Source organism: Desmodus rotundus, chromosome 13, assembly GCF_022682495.2.
Source record: "Desmodus rotundus isolate HL8 chromosome 13, HLdesRot8A.1, whole genome shotgun sequence".
Lineage (NCBI taxonomy): Eukaryota > Metazoa > Chordata > Mammalia > Chiroptera > Phyllostomidae > Desmodus > Desmodus rotundus.
Genome location: NC_071399.1, coordinates 49488165 through 49509822, shown reverse-complemented (window position 1 = coordinate 49509822; position 21658 = coordinate 49488165). Strand labels below are relative to the sequence as shown.

At 36.6% G+C, this 21658-nt stretch overlaps 1 protein-coding gene across 4 annotated transcripts in view; it reads left to right on the top strand.

The window, feature by feature from the left end:
* Positions 1 to 21658, top strand: part of GPALPP1 (GPALPP motifs containing 1) — a 45107-nt gene that overhangs the window by 8576 nt on the left and 14873 nt on the right. For all 4 annotated transcript variants that reach the window (XM_045202393.3, XM_053916863.2, XM_045202396.3 and 1 more), the window contains 3 exons: positions 13050 to 13181; positions 14089 to 14253; positions 17548 to 17646. In XM_045202393.3, the coding sequence (XP_045058328.2) occupies positions 13050 to 13181; positions 14089 to 14253; positions 17548 to 17646 (396 nt within the window). The remainder of the gene's footprint in view (positions 1 to 13049; positions 13182 to 14088; positions 14254 to 17547; positions 17647 to 21658) is intronic.

Sequence of the window (21658 nt, the reverse complement as noted above, 5' to 3'; positions counted from 1 at the left end):
GAAGTTTTCCTTCATTATTTTTTCAAATAAGTTTTCAATTTATTGCCCTTCCTCTTCTCCTTCTGGCAATCCTATGATTCAGATGTCAGAATGTTTATAGTTGTCCCAGAGATTCCTAAGCCTCTCCCCATTGTTTTGAATTCTTGTTTCTTCATTCTGTTCTGGTTGAATGTTTATTTCTTCCTTCTGCTACAAATTGTTGGTTTGAGTCCCAGTTTCCTTCCTGTCACTGTTGCTTCCCTGTATATTTTTCTTTATTGCACTTTGCATAGCCTTCACTTTTCCTCTATTTTGCATCTACTCAACCATTTCTGTGACCATCCTGATTACCAGTGTTTTGAACTCTGCACTTGATAGGTTAGCTATCTCCTCATCACTTAGTTATTTTTCTGGAGTTTTGATCTGTTTTTTCATTTGGGCCATGTTTCTTTGTCTTAGCCCACCTGTTACATGGTAAGGGGTGGCGTCTTAGGTATTTGCCAGGATGGGGCAACCCACTTGCTGCGTTGTGGTACTGTGTGTGGGGGAGGGGTCAGAGAGAGAACAATGCCACTTGCTTGGCACTTGCCCTGCTTTCAGCTACTTCCCCCTCTACCCATAAGCATATTGGGCCCTTTCTGGTGCTGTTTCCAGGGTGGGTGAGTTTGTGTATGTTCTAGGACCCCATGGGTCTCTCCAAAAAACTCTCCTGTGAGGCTGGGAGTTTCTTCTGCCACCACCCCAGGTCTTTACAGCCAGAGGTTTTGAGGCTGTAGTTTCCTTGCTGGAACCCTGGGATGCACAGTCTGTCTCGTTCCCCAGTTGTTCCTCCCCGCTTATCCACATGCAAATGTGGGATCACCCAGTCCACTAGCCACCACCTGGCCCTGCTCAGTCAGCTGCCTTGCTGCACATCCTCTCCACCTCGGCTGTCCAACTCCACCCCTCCTACCAGTATGGATAAATGTTTCTTTTTTAACTCCTTGGTTGTTGGACTTCCATAACGGTTCAATTTTCTGGCAGTTCTGGTTACTTTTTGTTTTTAAATTTGTTGTTGTCCTTCTTTTGGTTGTGCAAGGAAGTAAAGCATGTCTGCCTACCCCTCCATCTTGGCTGGCAGTCCTCAAGGAGGTCATTTCTGGCCTCCTAATTTAAAATTGCTAACTCGTCTTCCCTTTACTCCTTTCCCCTTCCCTCCTTTAATTTTCTCCATAGCTTTTATCACTACGTAAGATACCATTTATTGACCTCTCCCCATGAGAATGTGAGTCCATGGAGGACAGAGGTTTTTGTCTGCAGTAGCCATTCAAAGTATTTGCTGAATGAGCAAGTGAGGCGCAGTCCCTGCCCTTATTGCACTCACAGTGTCGTGGGCAATACATACAGTAAACAAATACTGTCTAATATGAATGATTAAAAAGGTGAGACAAAATGTAGTGGAACCATGACAGGGAAATCTAATGAAATGAGAAAAAGTCTTTTTCTCTGAGAAAATGTCTAAAGTGAATATTAATGAGTTGGAGCTAGCTCAGCAAAAAGGTCAGGAAAGATTGTTCCAGAGAGTACAGATAGCTTATTTGAAGGCAAAATAGTATGGAGAGGGAGAGAGTTGGGGTTAAAAAAAATCTAGGTTGGTTAGAATGGAGAGAATGAGAAAAAAGGGTAGGAGAGAAAGGGAGAGAGGTAAGCAAGAGCCACGCAAGCTTTGACTCCTGGTTGAGCTTAGTTTCATTACTGGTAGCATGCAGGTTGTTATCTTACAGAGTTGTTTTAAGGATAATTTAGAACAGTAGGTATTCAATTTATAATAGCTCTAATTGTTAATATTACTATTAGTGTTATGATTACCACCTCCCTTATTGATATCATAAGAGTGACTTTGAAGAATTTATGCTGTGTATACAGAATCCTTTCTAACAAGGTTGTTCAATACAGGAATAAATGACCAGAGGTAGGACTTCCGGCCATATAAGATAGCCACAAAGTTAATACACAGCTAAGCTTAAAAGAAAGAAAGGGAAATCCATGGGTGTTAATAATATTGAGAGAATTCAAAGTCAGAGCAGTAAACACAGCTTACACAGCAGAGGGCCACAGTGGTTTCAGAGGTACCAGCCATAAGCCCTGGGGTACTGGGCATGGGGACAGGAGCTGCAGGTTCAGGCTCACTCAGGCAGAGGAGCATTGAGCCTGCTCAGTGAAGCCGACAGCCTCAAAGCCCTGCTCTGTCCGCAACAAGGGTACTAGAGAAATACAACCCACTGTCTTTAGGAAAGTTTTCTTCAGTCTAGGGCCTTTTCACACTGTTTGTCCTACTTTCAAAGAATTCACACACACACACAAAAAGTTGGGGTGTGTCTATCCAACTCTCTGCCTCAGAGAAAGAGGGGCAAAGGGTGGGGAAAGAAAAATAAATGTGGTAAAATGTTAGCAAGTGATGAAATTGGGGTGAGGATACATCGGTGTTGTACTTGTCTTAGCACTGCATTCTTTCGAAATAAAAACTTTAAAAGATGAAGCATAATTCACTTTATTTACACCTAGAACTTTGTCCTAACTCACCTGACAGCAACAAATGGGTAGTTTATATAATTCCCTAGGTGGTATATATTCCACATTATCTAGCTTTTCTTAGCAAAAGGGGAAGGATGAAGGTAGTGTAGAGGTTACACTGTAGCCTCCCTGTTTAAGGGACTCTTGGTTCTGAATTCTTTGTAATTTTTCTTTCAGCCTTTTTCAAAAGACGCTTCTTTTTCTGTCTTTTTTTTTTTTTTTTTTTCAAAGAGAGGCTTCTCTTAGTCTCTTATTCACAACATATACCCCCAAATTAAGACATACATAAGACTAATGGTTAATATTTGTGAGGTGCTTGCCACAAACTAGATACTGCAAAACACAATATAAACTCTATTTGCATGACTTAATTATATTTGCATGACTGCATAAACTTAATGCAGACAATAGTCCTGGGGGAATAGTGTGTCAGCTAGAATACTTTTAGCTGCAAATAACAGAAAATCTAACTCAAAATGGAATTTTATCTTAACCTACAGAGTTAGCAAATGGGTTGTTTATATAATTTCCTGGTTGGTGTATAATCTATAAGGAAAATGTGTTTCATACATAATAGGAGATATAGGGGTAGGGTCATTCCAGGGTTTGTTAGTTCAACGGCTTAATGAGATCACTGTTTTTTTCTGTCTTCTCTGTCATCCACAGTATGTTATTTCCTCTTAGGCTGACTGACTCCTTCATTGTATCAAGAAGCCTGCCAAAGTTCTAAGAGTCACATGCAGATGGTAATGTTCAGACATGGAACAGGAATGGTCCTTTGCAAGTTTTCCCGTAGACCTGACATCATGTTTCTTTGGCCAAATGGTCAAGGGAAATGAGACCACAGTGTTTGCTTTAGAATTATTAACATTTTTCCTTAGGAGTTAGAGAAGGTCCCAGGTTCCTGAGAAGAGCATGGCTCCAAACAGGATGAACAAACTTAGTATTCTCTTAGCAACAGAGTAGTTATTGGTTGAAGCTGTTAGAATCCCATTTGAAAGACAAAACTGAGGCCCAGAAGGTTAAATAACAAGCCTGAGGTCACAGGGTTAATGCAGTGGTAAATTGAGGCCATGAACTCGGTCTAACCCTGCAGCCCAAACTATAAACCATTAGGATACAGAATTTCTACTTTATTTCTAAATAATATAACTTAATATTTTTTGTTTTTTTTTAAAATTAACTCATCCAGGACACCAAAATGATTTAATATCTAGATTGGATTTGGGTTTATGATTCTGGCTTCTCATTTTCAGTTTAATGTGTTAAGCCTGATTTTCTGTTTGCTCCTTCATCCATTTAGTTTATGTCTTCCAACATCCTAAGTGATGTTTATTTCTAAAAATTTCAGGCATTATCCTACCAAGACATGCTGAAATTTACCTTTATAAAACCACATTTTGTTAGGTGGAATTAAAAATACCATTAGCTTGTCCCATCATCTTAAACTTTAACACTATATTAATATCATATCTTTTATAGTTTTACTTTTTTTAATATATAATCTTTATTATATTTTTTCCATTACCATTTAGTCCCCTTATACCCCCCTTCCCTCTGCAATCACCACACTGTTGTCCATGAATCCTATTTCCTTTTTGTTCAATCCTGCCACCCCCTAACCTTCCCTGGCCACTGCTCACTCTGTAAATGTCTCATAGTAGTTTTATCCACCCATCTACTGATGGATACTTGGGCTGCTTCCATATCTTGGTGATTGTAAATAACACTGCTATGAGCATAGGGGTGCCTATGTTCTTTCAAATTAGTGTTTTGGGTTCCTTCAGATATATTCCCAGAAGTGGGATTGCTGGGTCAAAAGGCCCATCCATTTTTAACTTTTTGAGGTATCTCCATATTGCTTTTCACAGTAGCTGCACCAGTCTGCATTCCCATCAAGAGTACAAAGGCATTCCCCTTTTCCCACATCCTAACCAGCACTTGGTTGTTGATTTATTGATGATAGCCATTGTAGCAGGTGTGAGATGGTATCTCATTGTGGTTTTTATTGTCATTTCTCTGATGATTAGTGGCATTGAGCTTCTTTTCCTATGTCTATTGGCCATCAGTATGTCCTCTTTGGAGAAGTGTCTGTTGAGGTCCTTTGCCCATTTTTTTAATTGGCTGGGGTTTTTTGGTGTTGAGTTTTGTAAATACTTTATAAATTTTGGATATTAAACCCTTATCAGATGTATTGGTAATTATGTTTTCCTTTTCTGTGAGGTCTCTTTTTTATTTTGTTGACAATTTCCTTTGCTGTGCAATGTCTCTTATACTTTTAAAAGTTCATTATATCTTTTGTATCTGCTCATTTGTGTCACCAATATTATATTTATAGGGTGGTTGTAATCCGTTTAAGATAAATGTCATCAACATCACAGAGCTTACCATTATAGAGATAAGCTATAAACACTTAAAGTTAAATCATCATCAGTTGAAATAAATAAAATAATAAAGAGGTTGCTGTGATATAAAAAACTGGCCTTGATCTTAGAATATTTGAATCATAGATACTAGTTTTATAACATTGGAAAGATGTTTACCTTTTGAAATGTTAGTCTAGTTTTCCTCAAAAAGAAGGTAAATAATAATGCCATTTTACAGTTATGTAATGAGGATCAAATTAGGCATGGTGTACACGGTCCATAGTTACTAAGAGAGAGTGTATGATTTATTTTTTTAATATATTTTATTGATTATGCTATTACAGCTGTCCTATTTTCTTCTACCCTTTATTCCCCTCTGCCCTGTATCCCCCCTCCCACCATCATTCATCCCCCTACCTTAGTTCATGTCCATGGGTCATACATATAAGTTCTTTGGCATCTCCATTTCCCATACTATTCTTAACCTCTCCCTCTCTATTTTGTACTTACCATTTATGCTTCTTATTCCCTGTACCTTTTCCTCATTCTCCTCCTCCCACTCCCTGCTGATAACCCTCCATGTGATCTCCATTTCTGTGAATCTGTTTCTGTTCTAGTTGTTTGCTTAGTTCATTTTTTTATTTTATTTTTTATTTTATTTTTAAATTTTTATTGTTATTAAAGCTTAGTTCATTTTGTTTCCATTTTTTTAGGGATAGTTGTTGATACTTGTGAGTTTGTTGTCCTTTTACTGTTCATAGTTTTGATCTTCTTTTCCTTAGATAAGTCCCTTTAACATTTCATATAATAAGGGCTTGGTGAGGATGAACTCCTTGAACTTGACCTTATCTGGGAAGCACTTTATCTGCCCTTCCATTCTAAATGATAGCTCTGCTGTATAGAGTAATCTTGGATGTAGGTTCTTGCCTTTCATGACTTTGAATACTTCTTTCCAGCCCCTTCTTGACTGCAAGTTTTTTTTTTTTTTTTTTTAGAGAAATCAGCTAATAGTCTTATGGGAACTCAGGTAGCTGTCTCTTCTCTTGCTGCTTTTAAGATTCTCTCCTTATCTTTAATCTTGGCTAATGTAATTATGATGTTCCTTGGTGTGTTCCTCCTTGGGTCCAACTTTTTGGATCTCCTTGGGACTCTCTGAGCTTCCTGAACTTCCTGGAAGTGTATTTCCTTTGCTGGATTGGGGAAGTTTTCCTTCATTATGTTTTCAAATAAGCTTTCAATTTCTTGCTCCTCTTCTTCTCCTTCTGGCACCCCTGTAATTCTGATGTTGGAACATTTAAAGTTGTCCCAGAGATTCCTGAGCCTCTCCTCATTGTTTTGTATTCTTCTTTCTTCATTCTGTTCTGGTTGAATGCCTATTTCTTCCTTCTGCTCCAAATCGTTGATTTGAGTCCTGGTTTCCTCCCCTTCGCTGTTGTTTCCCCATATATTTTCTTTTATTTCACTTTTCATAGCCTTCACTTTTCCCCTATTTTGTGACCATACCCAAGCATTTCTGTGAACATCCTGATTACCAGTGTTTTGAACTCTGCGTCTGATAGTTGTATTTCTTCATTGCTTAGTTGTATTTCTTCATCTCTTAGTTGTATTTTTTTTAACGTTTAACTTCTATTTTTTTATTGTAGTCCAGGTACAGTTGTCTCCATTTTCCCCTCACCACTCCCCCTTACCTCAGCCATCCCCACTTCCCACCCGTGATCCTATCCCCCTTTAGTGTTCTCCATGTGTCCTTTATAGATGTTCTTGAAAACCCTTTCTCCTTTTTCCCCCATTATCCCCTCCCATCTCCCCTCTGGTTACTGTCAGTTTGTTCTTAATTTCAGTGTCTCTGGTTATATTTTGCTTGTTTGTTTGTTTTGTTGATTAGGTCCACTTAGAGGTGAGATCATATGGTATTTGTCTCTCACCACCTGGCTTATTTCACTTACCATAATGCTCTCCAGTTCCATCCATGCTGTTGCAAAGTGTAGGAGCTCCTTCTTTCTGCTCCATACTATTCCATTGTGTAAATGTACTGTAGTTTCTTGATCCATTCATTTACTGATTGGCACTTAGGTTGCTTCCAGCACTTGGCTATTGTAAATTGTGCTGCTATGAACATTGAGGTGCCTGGGTTCTCTTGGACTGGTAATTCAGTGTACTTAGGGTATAATCCCAGCAGTGGAATTGCCAGATCAAAAGGCAGTTGCAGTTTTAGTTTTCTAAGGAAATTCCATACTGTTTTCCACAGTGGCCGCACCAGTCTACATTCCCACCAACAGTTCACTAGGGTTCCCTTTTCTCCATATCCTCTCCAACACTTGTTTCTTGATTTGTTTATGATGGCCATTCTTACCAGTCTGATGTGGTATCTCATAGTGGTTTTGATTTGCATCTCTGATGTCTAGTGATGCTGGGTGTGTTTTCATATGTCACTGGGCCTCTGTATGTCCTCCTCAGAGAAGTGTCTGTTCAAGTCTTTTGCTCATTTTGTAATTGGGTTGTTTGTCTTCCTGGAGTGGAATCGTGTGAGTTCTTTATATATTTTGGAGATCAGGCCCTTGTCTGAAGTATCATTGGCAACTACATTTTCCCATACGATTGGTTCTGTTTTCATTTTAATGCTGTTTTCTTTCGCCATGCCAAAGCTTTTTATTTTGATGAGGTCCCATTTGCTTATTCTTTCCTTTATGTCCCTTGCTCTAGGGAACATATCGATGAAAATATTGCTGCGTGGAATGTCTGAGATTTTCCCGCCTATGTTCTCCTCTAGGACTTTTATGGTGTCATGCACAACTTAAGTCTTTTATCCACCTTTTCTGTATGGTGTAAGTTGGTGATCAAGCTTCATTTTTTTCATGTAGCTGTCTAGTTCTCCCAACACCATTTGTTGAAGAGACTATTTTTACTCGATTTTATGCTTCTGACCCCTTTGTCGAATATTAATTGACCATGGAGACGGGTTATTTCTGGGCGCTCTAATCTGTTTCATTGGTCTATGTGTCTGTTCTTATGCCAGTGCTAGGCTGTTTTGAATACAGTCACCTGGTAATACTGTTGGATACAGTTCATCCCTGGGATGAACTCCACTTCCTCATGGTGTATAATCTTTTTAACGTATTGCTGGATGTGATTTGCCAGTATTTTGTTGAGGATTTTAGCGTCTGTTCATTAGCGATACTAGCCTGAAGTTTTCTTTCTTTGTTGTGTCTTTATCTGGTTTGGGGGTTAGGATGATGCTGTCTTCATGAAGAAAAGTGTTTGGGAGTCTTCCCTCTTCTTGGATTTTTTAGAATAGTCTCTGAAGGATAGGGGCTAGATCTTCCTTAAATGTTTCCTAAAATTCTCCTGTGAAACCATCCAGTCCCGGGCTTTTGTGTGCTGGGAGTTTTTGGATTACTGCTTCGATTTCATCATCTATTATTGGTCTATTGAGGCGTTCTGCTGCTTCTCCTTTCAGGTTTGGAAGATTATATTTTTCTAGAAATATGGCCATTTCACCTAGGTTTTCATATTTCTTGCCATATAGTTCTTCGTAGTAATTTCTTATAATCCTTTGTATTTCTGTGGTATCAGTTGTAATCTCTCCTCTTTCATTTCTGACTGTGTTTATCTGGGTCCTTTCTCTTTTTTTTCTTGATGAGTCTGCTTAAAGGCTTGTTGATTTTCTTTATCTTTTCAAAGAACCAGTCCTGGATTTATTGATCCTTTGGATTTTTGTCTCTGTGTCCTTTAATTCTGCTCTGATCTTGGTTATTTCCATCCTTCTAGTTGCTCTGGGCTGTCTTTGGTGGTGTTCCTCCAGTTCTTGTAGGTGTAGGGTTAGGCTGTTTATTTGAAATGTTTCTATCTTTTTTGGGTAGGCCTGTATTGCTATGCATTTCCTTCTCAGACTTTCTTCACTGTGTCCCAAAGGTTTTGTATTGTTGTGAATTCATTTTCACTTATTTCCAAAAAGTTTTTGATTTCTTCCTTGCCATTCATTGTTTAATAACATGCTATTCAATGTCCTTGAATTCGAGTGTTTGAGCTTTTTCCTTGAGGTTGGTTTCTAGTTTCAGGTCCTTGTGGTCAGAGAAGATGCTTGCTATGATTTCAGTTTTCTTGAATTTGTTGAGGCTTGTTTTGTGTCCTATCATGCAGTCTATCTTTGAAAATGTTCCATTTGCATTTTAAAAGAATGTGTATTTTTGCTTCTTTGGGTGAAAGGTTCTATATATATCAGTTATGTCCATTTGATCTAGGGCATTATTCCATGCCACAGTATCTTTGCTGATATTTTGTTTGGAAGATCTATCCATTTTTTTAAAGATTTCATTTATTTATTTTTGGGAGCAAAGGCATACAACTGTAATTGAATAACAATAAAAATTTTTAAAACAAACAAAAAAAAGATTTTTTAAATTTATTTTTAAGGAGAAGGGGGAGAGAAAGATAGGGAGAGAAACAGCAGTGTGTGGTTGCCTCTTACATGACCCCCACTGGGTACGTGGCCCGAAACCCAGGCATGTGCCCTGACTGGAAATTGAACCATCAACCCCTTACTTCGCAGGCCATCACCCAGTCCAGTGAGTCACACCAGCCACCGCAGGTGAATCCATTTTTACAGTGGAGTGTTAGAATCCCCTACTATAATTGTGTTTCTGTCAATATCTTTCTTGAAGTCCTCCAAGATTTTCTTTACATATTTGGGTGCCCCTCCTATGTTGGGTGCATGTATCTTTATCATTTTTATTTCTCCTGGATGGATATTATGTAGTGTCCTTCTGGGTCTCTTTCATGGCCCTTGTTTAGAAGTCTATTTTGTCTGATATCATTATTGCTACCTCAGCTTTTTTTCCCTATCTGTTTGCTTGGAATATTTTTTCCAACCCTTCCCTTTCAGTCTGTGTAGGTTTTTTGTTCTCAGGTGGGTGTCTTGTAGGCAGCATATGTGTGGGTCATTATTTCTTATCTATTCAGCTACTCTGTGTCTTTTGATTGGAGCATTTAATCCGTTTACATTTAAGGTTATTATTGGTAGATACTTATTTGTTGCCATTTTACTTCCTTTGTACCTGTGTTCCTCTCTCACTCTTCTCTTCCTTTTCTTAAAGCAGTCGCTTCAGCATCTCTTACAGAGCTGGTTTGGTGGAGGTGTATTCTTTTGGACTTCTCTTGTCCAGGAAAGTCCTTATTTCTCCTTCCATTTTAATTGAGAGCTTTGCTGGATAGAGTAATCTTAGTTGCAGGCCTTTGGTTTTCATTACTTGGAATATTTCTTGCCATTCCCTTCTGGCTCAGGGCGTTTCCATTGAGGAGAAAGCTGCTAGTCTCATCAGGGCTTCCTTGTGTGTTACTTCCTGTTTCTCCCTTGCTGCCTTTAAGATTCTCTCTTTGTCTGGAAATTTTGCCACTTTAATGATGATGTGTCTTGGAGGGGGCTTCTGGGTTCCTCTTGACTGGGACCCTCTGTGCTTTCTCCATTTGTGTGACTTTTCTCTCATCAAGTTAAGGAAGTTTTCTATCATTACTTTTCAAACAGTTTTTCTATCCTTTGCTCGTCGTCTTCTCCTTCTGGTATCCCTATTATATGGATATTATTACATTTCATATTGTCCTGCAGTTCTCTTAACACCTCTTTGTTCTTTCTGAGTCTCTTTTCCTTTTCTTGTTCCTTCTGGGAGTTTTTTCCTACTTTGCCTTACTCGTTTTGATTCTCTGCTTTTGATGCCTTCTACTGTGTTCTTCAGTTCAGAAATTGTATTCTTCATTTCCTCTTGGCTCTTGTTGATAGTTTCTATTTCCTTTTTCATGTTGATATAGTTTGCAGTGAGTTCATTGTAGTTTCCCTGTAGTTTCTGGTAATTCTCTGTGAGCTCAGTGAGCTTCCTGATAACCATTGCTTTGAACTCAATATCTGATATTTGAGTTGCCTCTTTTTCAGTTAGCATTCTTTCTGAGGCTTCCTCCTTTCCTTTCATTTGGGGTTTGTTTCTTTGTCTTCCCATTGTTTGTGAGACTCTTCTCGTTTGCCTCTGCTTTTTAAATTGATCTGTTCTGACTCCCTGAGTTTGTGTTGTAAACTTCTATGGTACATTCTCTGTGCATCCTCCTTGATCTCCTGAACTTGCTGCTCTTGGGATGCCAGTTATGTTGGCTCTCTGGATGTGTTTGCATTTTGATTGTCATTGGGTCTTTCTTTGGTGGGTCCCTCCCTCCAGCTGGTTGGCTGAGAGTTACCCTGCCCATCACGTCTTGTATGCTGTTGTGCAGGTACTGCCAGAGGAAAACCACAAAGCCCAGGGAACAAACCCATATCCTCAAAAACATCTCGTTTTGGCAACCTCATTTTCAATAGTAAATGAACAGTATTAATAAGGGTATAAAGAGATTAAGACTAGTACTAGCAAAAAGAAAAACTATAGTATAAATTATAGTGACTTAATATGCACAAACTTGCTGTACAAGAAATGAATGTTAAAAAGCTGTGCAGGAAAGAAAACATCAGTAATCATGGAGAAGACCAAAGTGGATTTTGTCTTGGTAGCCTTTCGTTTTAACTTACCACTGTTTTTTTCTTTCTGGATCTGCCTCTGGTGATGTCAGATGCTGACCCTGTCTGACCTTTGGCAGCATGCTCTCGGTTTGCCTGCTTGGTAATAAGGGACAGAGCCTTAGGTATTCGCCAGGGCGGGGCAATTCACATCACTGTTTTGTGGTGCTGTATATAGGGGAGGAGTCCAAGAGAGAACAATGCCACTTGCTCAGCTCTCTGTGGCTTTCAGTCACTACCCATAAGCAAATTGGGCCCTTCTGGTCCTGATTACCAGGTGGGTGGGTTTGTGCATGTTCTAGGACCCTTTTGGTCTCTCCAACGAACTCTCCTATGCAGCTGGGAGTTTCTTCTGCCGCCTCAACCCCCACAGGTTTTTTCAGTCAGTGTTTTTGAGGCTTTATTTATACCCACTGGAACCCTGGGTTGTGCCGTCTATCTCACTCCCCAGTTGTTCCTCCACGTTTATCCGCATGCAAACGTGGGTCTGCTGGTCCACCAGCCATCACCTTGCTGCAAGTCCTCTCCTGCCCGGCTGCCCGTCTCCACCCGTCCTACCAGTCTGGACGAATGTTTCTTCTTTAACTCCTTGGTTGTCAGACTTCCATACAGTTCTATTTTCTGGCAGTTCTGGTTATTTTTGTTTTTAAATTTGTTGTCCTTTGGTTGTGCGAGGAGGCAAAGTATCTACTTACGCCTCCATCCTGGCCGGAAGTTGACAGTATGTGATTTATAGTAAGTCCCAGGACAATATGTAATTATCTAATCACTTGTACCTGTGGCAATTGCTATAATTGTTCACAGAAGAAACCACAACTAGAAAGTTACCTTCAGGTGATTAGTAGGGAAAACATAAACTGCTAATTGTGGTAGTTTGGAAAAAATAAGAAGCAGCCACTGCCTTTCAGAGCTGGAGGACAAACCTGATTTATTGTTCATCTTAATATGTCATATGTTTTAGGACAAGGACTGCTTGAAACCCTACTGTATATAGCATCTAACCCAGAGTCTTACATGAAAAACCTTTATTAAAATGATTTGCTAAGAATTAAAAAAAATCAATAATTACAATACTGTTATATCTTTGCAGTAAGTGTACTTTGGGAACCAAATTAATTCATTCAGGTTAGCAGTTGTGAAATGCACGGCATCTCTGTTTCAGCGGGGGATACTGCATCATGAAGGCTGATACAGCTTCCAGTAGTGTTTCAGTTGTGTGCCTCTTACCCCAAAGAGCTTTTTCTGTACCAGGAATGCAAATGGTTTCATCTCTGACCTGTCAATAATAGTTACCTAGAATATCATTTGAGAAGAATGATGAGGCCACATTGTTGTCCATCAGGAAAAAAGCTGAAATAATTTAATGAGGTCTGCTGTGAGCCTCTGTGGGAGAAGAGGTGGGGAAATCCACACGCCATGGATTTGTCCTCCCTGTACTGTGTACTTCAGGAAGGCACAGAAAGGTTCCTCATTGCTCAGCGCTTAGCCAGCAACAAATTGTTTGCTTTTTGTTATATTGTCTCTTGGTAATCAGATTCAGTTAAACTTTAAATAATTTAGTCATTTTCTATAATCTGTAGCTCTGCTCTTGGTTTAAAGGTAGTGTCTTATTTCTAAAGGAAACAGATAGCAGTGAAGATGAAGACATTGTTGGACCAATGCCTGCAAAAGGACAAGTTAACTATAGTGTAACAACAGAGTTTGAAAAACGGGCACAGAGAATGAAAGAAAAACTGACCAAAGGAGATGATGTAAGTTTTTAACATACGCTACTCTGAGAAATAAACTAACTAAATTAAAAATCTAAATTTTAACAATAGACCCTTTTTTATGTATGTATATACATACACACCTATACAGGGTGGGCAAAAGTATGTTTATAGTTGTTTGTATAGGAAAATATATAATAATTAATAAATAATGATATAAGAATAAACCATGTTTCACATTGCTCCACCCTTGTATATGTATACATATATACATATACATATTCAGGGATTATATATACACATATACATATTCAGGAATTATATATACACATATACATATTCAGGGATTATATATACATATACATATTCAGGGCTTATATATACATGTACATATTCAGGGTTTATATATACATATATACATATACATATTCAGGGTTATATATATACATATACATATTCAGGGATTATATATATATATATATACATATACAAGGGTGGAGCAATGTGAAACATGGTTTATTCTTATATCATTATTAATTATTATAAATTTTCCTATACAAGAACTATAAACATACTTTTGCCCACCCTGTATAGGTATGTATGTATATATATGTGAAGAAAATTTAGTGGCTGGGTAACCCAGAAGCTATAAAAGGAAAAGACGGGCAAATTTGCCTACTAAATCATTTTTGTATGGCAGCGATAAGTCAAAAGAACGATAAATTAGATGAAAATATTTGTAATATATATAATGAAAACATTAATTCTTTCTATTTAATCCTTTGTCTTAAAGTCTGCTTTTAAACTTAGAAGCCTCAATTGAAAAACAGATGCACTTACACAGCATTTTACACACACACACACACACACACACACACACACACTCTTTCCAGGCCACTGGGGTTTGTTGTGGTTTTTTTTTTTTTTTAACTTTTTGTTTCTCTTACAGGTTTCAGCTAAACCAATTACAAGGGAGTTATGGATGACTGAGCTTCCTCCGGAATTTAAAGACTTTGGTCTTGGGCCCAGAACTTTTAAGAGAAGAACCGATGACAAATCTGGAGATCGATCAGTCTGGACAGATACTCCAGCTGACAGGGAAAGGAAGGCTAAGGTGAAAGTGTTTGCTCATGTATTTCTGTCCATGTTGGCTCTATTTGGAAAAGACATAAGGCAAAATAATTAAGGGTACTATTTTATATATTCTGATTCCAAAAGGAAAAATATAGATTTCCCCTTGAAGGAAAGTGACACCAGTTGCTTACTATTTCCTAATAAACTGTATCATTTAAATCTCTAGAAAACCCTGAGGCATGGGTTTATTGACCTCATTTTATAGGAGAAAGTAACCTCTGTGAGGTCAGTTTTTCTGGTATTATAATGCTGGTAAGTAATGAACAATAATTCTGTTGTAGACCTTTCTAACTCCAAGCTCTTAGAGTTAGGAATTTCAAAACTGGCCCTTACACAACATCATACTATCTCCATGACAAGGTATGTTTTAAAATATCTTGAAAGAAAACAAAGCCACAGATTAACCTAGATTCTTAAATGATGCATAATGACTCATGCTACTATCAAGATAGGCAAGAGCACTTTCACTAATAGTACTAAATACTGTATGATCTCACTTACATGTGGAATCTAAAAAAAAGACAATTTTTTTTTTAAAAAACTGAGCCTGAGGTAGGGGGTGGACAAATGGGTGAAAGGGGTCAGAAGGTGCCAATTTCCAGTTATAAAATGAGTAAGTTCTGGGGATATAATGTACAGCATGGTGGCTATAGTTAATAATACTGTCCTGCATTTTTTAAAGTAGCTAGGAGACTGGATCTTGACAGTTCTCATTGCCAGGGGAAAAAATTTGTAACTATAGTGATGGATTATTAACTAGATTTATTGTGGCAGTCATTTTGCAATGTATACAAATATCAAATCATTACATTATACACCTGGAACTGATATGTTAGTTATACCTCAGTAAAAAATAAACACTTTCATTAATGCAGTAAATAATTTACAAAATATGTACCCCCAAGAGTATGCATAAAATACATTATTATTTTTATATTTTCTTTTCTTGAATTTTTCTGTTTATTTCAAAACACTCTGTTGTAAATTAACAGTTGAACCACTGTCCCCAGCACTACTCCTTAAATTTGCTCCATCCAAACATTTTAATTCCCTTAGGATATCTCATTCAGATTTTAAATACTCTGCTAATTGGAACCTTAAGATTTATAGCTTTATCAGTTCTGACTTAAACAGTTACACAGTCCTTTCCCTCACTTGGTTTATGTTGTTCATTAGTACCTAGAATTCTGTGGATTTCTATTTTCATTCTGTAACTATAAATTGTGTTACAGACTTTCTATTGATTGCTGGTATAGAAAGATGAAAAAGCTCCTTTTCATCTTTAAAATAAATGCTTAAGGAGCTTTTATTTTAGTGGAGAATTGCTTGTGAAATAGTGTTACTGTTAAAACGAGGATAATATGTTGAAGTCTCCTCGTTTTAGCACCCTACCCTGCATATGTGGCAGCGTCCTAAGTTCTCTACTGCCCTGAAGATTAAAGGAATCTGGAGTTGTAATAGAAAGGTGAGGTGAACCAACACATGGGGGCAGAAGAGGCTACAAAAGATGTGGTGTAAACACGAGCCACCCCTTTGAATGACGAGTGTTGGAAGGCCTGTCTAATCTTCCTTAACTGGTCTCTTATACAAATAATATACTATTGGCATTTTGTAATTTAGCCTTTAAGATTGTCTCCAAAAATACAATTAATTCCCTTGCTCACATGGACTTTTTATTTGTGCCTACATTTATTTATGCATTTTTCTGTCCTCCTCTATGCAGGGAGTCTTCTTCAGAGAAAGATCTCAGAGGAAAATGGAACAAATAGAAACTAGGCAGTACAATTTGAACTAAGTGATTTTAGGCCCTATGACTGAATTCTTTAGATCTGGTCATTCTTTTCAGGGCTTAAAGTGTAATGTTCAGTGTTTACAAAGAACTCATGAAGGAATTACTACTATCCCTTAAATTTTATGTGGTACTGTATTACAGCAAATAATACCATAGATTTATATGTATTTGTGGTACCAAATAATATATATTATCACAGAGCTATTCATTTTCTGGTATTTTTGATCCTGTGTAAAAGTTCTTGACTAATTTTTTATTTTTGTAACAGATCATAGTTGTTTCCTGTTTTAAAAAACTATATAAATAGGTTCTCTTCACCACTTCATCTTACTTCTTTATATTTGATTCCGCAGCATACATCTCCCATATCACTCATGTTCTCACATTCACTTAGGTAACATTACCTAAAAGAAGTAAAATTGTTCTTTAGAAAGAAATAGCAGTGTGATGTATAAGATAATTGAATAAGATATGTTATATTCTCACCTCCCAGTCTTTACTAGATCAATTAACTCTTCAATAGTCAGGTTTTTATCTCCATCTACCATAACATCATTTTTCTCTGAATATTTACCATTAGAAGCTTCTGTTTTCTGGGAAATGTTTTATGGAAAATAAGAATTGAGTTATTCCTATGTTCTTAATGAACTTTTTAAAACAATGTTGTTTTAGTCCATTATAAAGATAAAAATTATGTAAGATCCTCCTCATTGGTTTTCTTAAGCAAATAGCAGCAGTATAAAAATATCCTTTGAGAACAATGGTTTTCAATTTTTTTTTATGTTTATTTTCTTTATTTCTGGTTGGGACTGTATTCTCCAGAATTTTTTTTTTTCTAACTAGAATTTGTTGGAAATTTACCTAAGTACATACTTTAGGTAAATTTTTGTGTGTGCTATGGCAAATGTTGTTTTTTATCTTAATTTCAAATTCTAGTTGTTAATTGCTGGTATATTTTGTACATCAGCCTGTGTCCTGCAGCTTTGTTGTACCTGCTTACTATTCCAGGAGCGTTTTTGTTGATTTGTTGGGGTTTTCTACATAGAAACTTTGTCATCTGTGCATATAGTTTTATTTTTCTTTTCCTATCTGTACATATTTTATTTCTTTTTCTTAATTTGTTTCCTCAAAAAGTGACTTACCAAGTTTTGAAAACATAATGCAAGCTTTCTTTTTAAGCCTTATTTTGTCTTTCACATGTTATCATAGTTTGTCAAACTGATGTCTGAAATCAAAAAATTGGTGATTCTTCCATTTCACTGGATAGTTGTATAGATTATTTTTTCTTGTTTCCAGGAAAATCTTAGATTACCGACAGACCCCTTATCAGGTATATTAGCATTTGTGGTGGGAAGAGGTTCAGCAAGCCTGGCTTATTAGTTTAGTCTCTAATTACGCAATCTCAGTAAAAATTATAGTTTTCCTTTTTACTGTCCCTTAATTATATGGTTCAGTAATGTGTTATCTGTGCTTGTTCCTCAGGAGACACAAGAAGCAAGGAAGTCACTCAGTAAGAAGGATGAAGAACATATATTGTCAGGAAGGGAAAAGAGATTGGCTGAGCAGGTGTCCTCATACAATGTAAGTTGGAATAAAATATATAGCCTTTTATGTTTTTCTATCTTTTAATGCTCCTCATTTTTTCTTGTTTCTGTTTTGCATGTCTTTATCTGTCTTTCTTTATACATCTGTTCTGAAAAATATTGACCTCTGTTGTATATATATTTTATAAAATCCTTTTGTGTAGCATTTTTTAACTCATCTCATAGTCTTAGTTCATTTTTTTACGTAAATCTCATATCAGAAATTTAATTCCTAGAGATTGATAGCATGTGATCAGAAAGTAAGAACTATACTAACTCCTAGAGAACCTAAGTGCATACATCTTTTTAATTATAAGCAGATTTAGGATATTTGATGTAAAGATTTAAATATGGGAGAAAATGTTTTTAAAACATTTTTAATGTTTTAATATGGTTCAATCTAAATTTATAAAGTGAACAGTCAGTATACATTTGGCATATCATTATTTTGTTATATTCTCTTAGTTGAAGAAAAAAAAACAAGAATAAAAAACTGTCCTGGCAGGCTACCTCAGTTGGTTAGAGCATTGCCTGAATATGCCAAGGTTGAGGGTTCGATCCCTGGTCATGACACATACAAGAATCAACCAATAAATGGAATAGCAAATTGGTGTTTCTCTCTCTCCCTTCCTCTCTGTTTCTAAAATCAACTTTTTTTAAATTTTGTTTTAATTTTTTAAATATTCCATTTTAAAAATAATTGGTATTTCAGTTCAAAGAATAAATGTAAATCACTGAGCCCATTGGCCCCTGAAAGGTATTGTGTTCAGGAAAATTACCTTCTGTTCCCAAGATATTAATTAGTAAAAAGTTCCATAAATGTGAAAAATAGAATGAGAATGATTTATTGGACATGCAGACCAATATCACAAACAGTAAAACTGAAAACTGACAAGCTCAAAAGTCACATGTCAACAAAATTAAGAGTCACTGTCACTTAAGCCATATTCTCTGACTACAAGGAATTTAAGTTGAAATTAAGATAACTTAAAAGTCTGTACAACAAGAAGTTAGAAAAATTTTAAATTTAAACTTTGTATCAAAGAAGACATAATGGATGTTAGAAAATACCTAAACCTGAATGATACAAAAATATAACATATTAAAATGTGTGAGATGCAGTATAAAGTAGTACTTAGATGCAAAGTTTATAGCCATAATGAGTTACGTTAGAAAAGAAGAATAGCTGAAAATTCACAAGCTGTGCTTTTTCCAAAAGAGCATTTTTATAAAACTAAACATATGCTTACCCTGTGACCCTGCAACTCCATCCCTGGGCATTTATATAAAACATGAAATGGAAATATGTCCACAGGAAGACTTGAACATGCATTATTCATAATAGCCTCAAGAAAAGACTTATATAAGAATACTCATAGATGCTGTATTTTCAATAGCTAAATTTGTGAAAAGCTTAGGTGCCCAGCAAAGAGAAAGAAAAACCAAACTGTATACAATGAAATACTACTGGGGGTAATTGAATAACAATAAAAAATTAAAATTATTTTTTAAAAAAAGAAATACTACTGGGCAATAAAAAAGAACAGATTACAAATAATTGTGATAATGTGAATAAATCTTGAAGTCATTATGCTAAGTGAAAAAGGCCTTATACTCAAAAATTCATATATAAGTCCACACTCTGTGATTACATTTGTGGGAAGCTCTACAATAAGCAAAATGAATCTGTGGTAGAAAAACATCACAGTAGTGGTTGTTAGAGTGGGAATGTGGGGATTGAGCAGGAAGGGGCATGTGGAGCTTTCTAGGGTGATGGAATTTTCCAAGTCTTGATAGTAATTTGAATTCTAAAACTTAGTAAATGTAATATTAAGATTTGTGCATTCTATTGTATATAAATTTACCAAAAGAAAAGCTTGTAAACAAATATCGAACTCTAGCTAATGAAATGCATGATGAAGTACTTAGGGGTACATGTAATGACGTATGCAATTGACTTTAAAATGCATTTAAAAATTAGGATTTTAATCTCATACTGAAATTTTGGTTACTTGTAAGATATACTTTTCAAAATATTAATATAGTCTTAAGACTCACCCTATAATTCTTAGTTTTGATAAACTGAACACTATTTATTCTTTTTTAAAGATTTTATTTATTTAGAAGAAGGAAGGGAGAAAGAAAGAGAGAGAAACATTGATGTGTAAGGAACATTGATAAGTTGCCTCTTGTATGTGCCCCAACCTGGGTTGGACCCACAACCCAGGCACCTGCCCTGGCCAGGAATCTAACCAGTGACTTCTTTCTTTGCTGGACGCTGCCTAACCAGCTGAGCCACACCGGTCAGGCCCAAGCACTATTCAAAATATTACCATGAGGCCTTGACCGGTGTGGCCCAATGGATTGAGCATCATTCCACAAACTGAAATGTCTCCAGTTGGGTTCCAAGTGAGGGCACACGCCTGGGCTGCGGCCCGGTGCAAGAGACAATCGATGTTTGTCACACAACGATGTTTCTCTCACTCACTTTCTCCCTCCCTTCCTCTCTTTAAAATTAAATAAAATCTTTAAAAGTAAATAAATGTTACCATGAAGACAAAATAAAAACCAAACTAGAATCTTAGCTTGAATTTTTAAAAGTTACTATGAAACTATCCCATTAACATAAATTGCTCTGGCTTTTTTTAATTTCTTATAAAATAAATTTCATTATGAGATTTTTTTGTTAAATGATTAAATTGAGTAAATCATCAAATTGGCATTTTGCAAATTGATCTCTGCATGAATTGGCCTTCAGTGTAAGTTTTAGCGAACTGACTACTTCTAGGGGGTTTTGCTGTTTTTTTATAGTTCTGGCACTAGTGTGGTCATGTGTGTCCCAGCATGCCAAGTGTGCTAAACCAGAAAGCACACCTGAAACAACTGAGAAACAAATTTGAGACCTTGAATTGTTTGAATGGATTGTAGTAGTCCAGTGGTTTGATGTATGTATGCCTCTTCTTTTTTCCTCCTCACCCAAGGACATACTTACTGATTTTAGAGAGAGAGGTAGAGAAACATGGATGTGAGAGAGAAACATCAATTGGTTGCCTCTCATACATGCTCTGACAAGAGACCGAATCCATAACCTTTTGGTTTTGGGATGATGCTCCAACTAATTGAGCCACACCAGCCTGGTCTTCTCCTGTCTTTATTCCTGTTTAATTTATTAAATTTACTAATAACAGATGCTCCTTGACTTAATGATGGGGTTACATCCCAATAAACCCATCATAAGTTGAAAATATCATTAAGGCAAAAATGCATTTCATACCCCTAACCTGCCAAACATCACAGCTTAGTCTAGCCTGCCTTAAGTGTGCTCAGAACACTTACATGTGCTTACAGTTGGGCAAATCATCTAACATGAAGCCTGTTTTATAATGAAGTGTTGAATATTTCATGTAATTATGCATATCACTTTCACACTATTGTAAAGTCGAAAAATCATAAATTGAAACATTTTATGTCAGGATGTTTGTACAGGGGATCAGTAAATTGAAACCTGCTGTCTTTATTTCTCCATTTTTGATTGCTCGTTGTTACCTTTTGTACAGTTTTGCTCATCCTTTTTCTCAGTAGGGGCCCTAGGTAAAGTAGGGCCTCTACAACTTCATTTTTTCTCACATCTCCTTCAAACTTTGTTCTCTGTTTTCTTCAGCTTTTGATACCTTCAAGCCTTCCCCTTCCAATTCTTGATAGACTCTCTTAGACACCTTAATCACTGTAATTGTATTAATGAATCATTTTCCAGTTAATGGGAAAAGAGGAAAATGTGGAGAAATGGTGTGAAAAGATCAAGTTTTTATAGTATAGTTTTTTGCATATAGTTTTATATATTCATATAAAATTATATTTATATTACATTATAATTCCCCATCCTAAAATTAACCCTACTCCACTTCTCTTATGTGATGTCATTCCACTTCTTTCTGGTAATACCACAAACTACCAGAAAGAATGATCTACCCAGTGGGTTCCACAACTGATGGGTACCCTGTATAAGAACC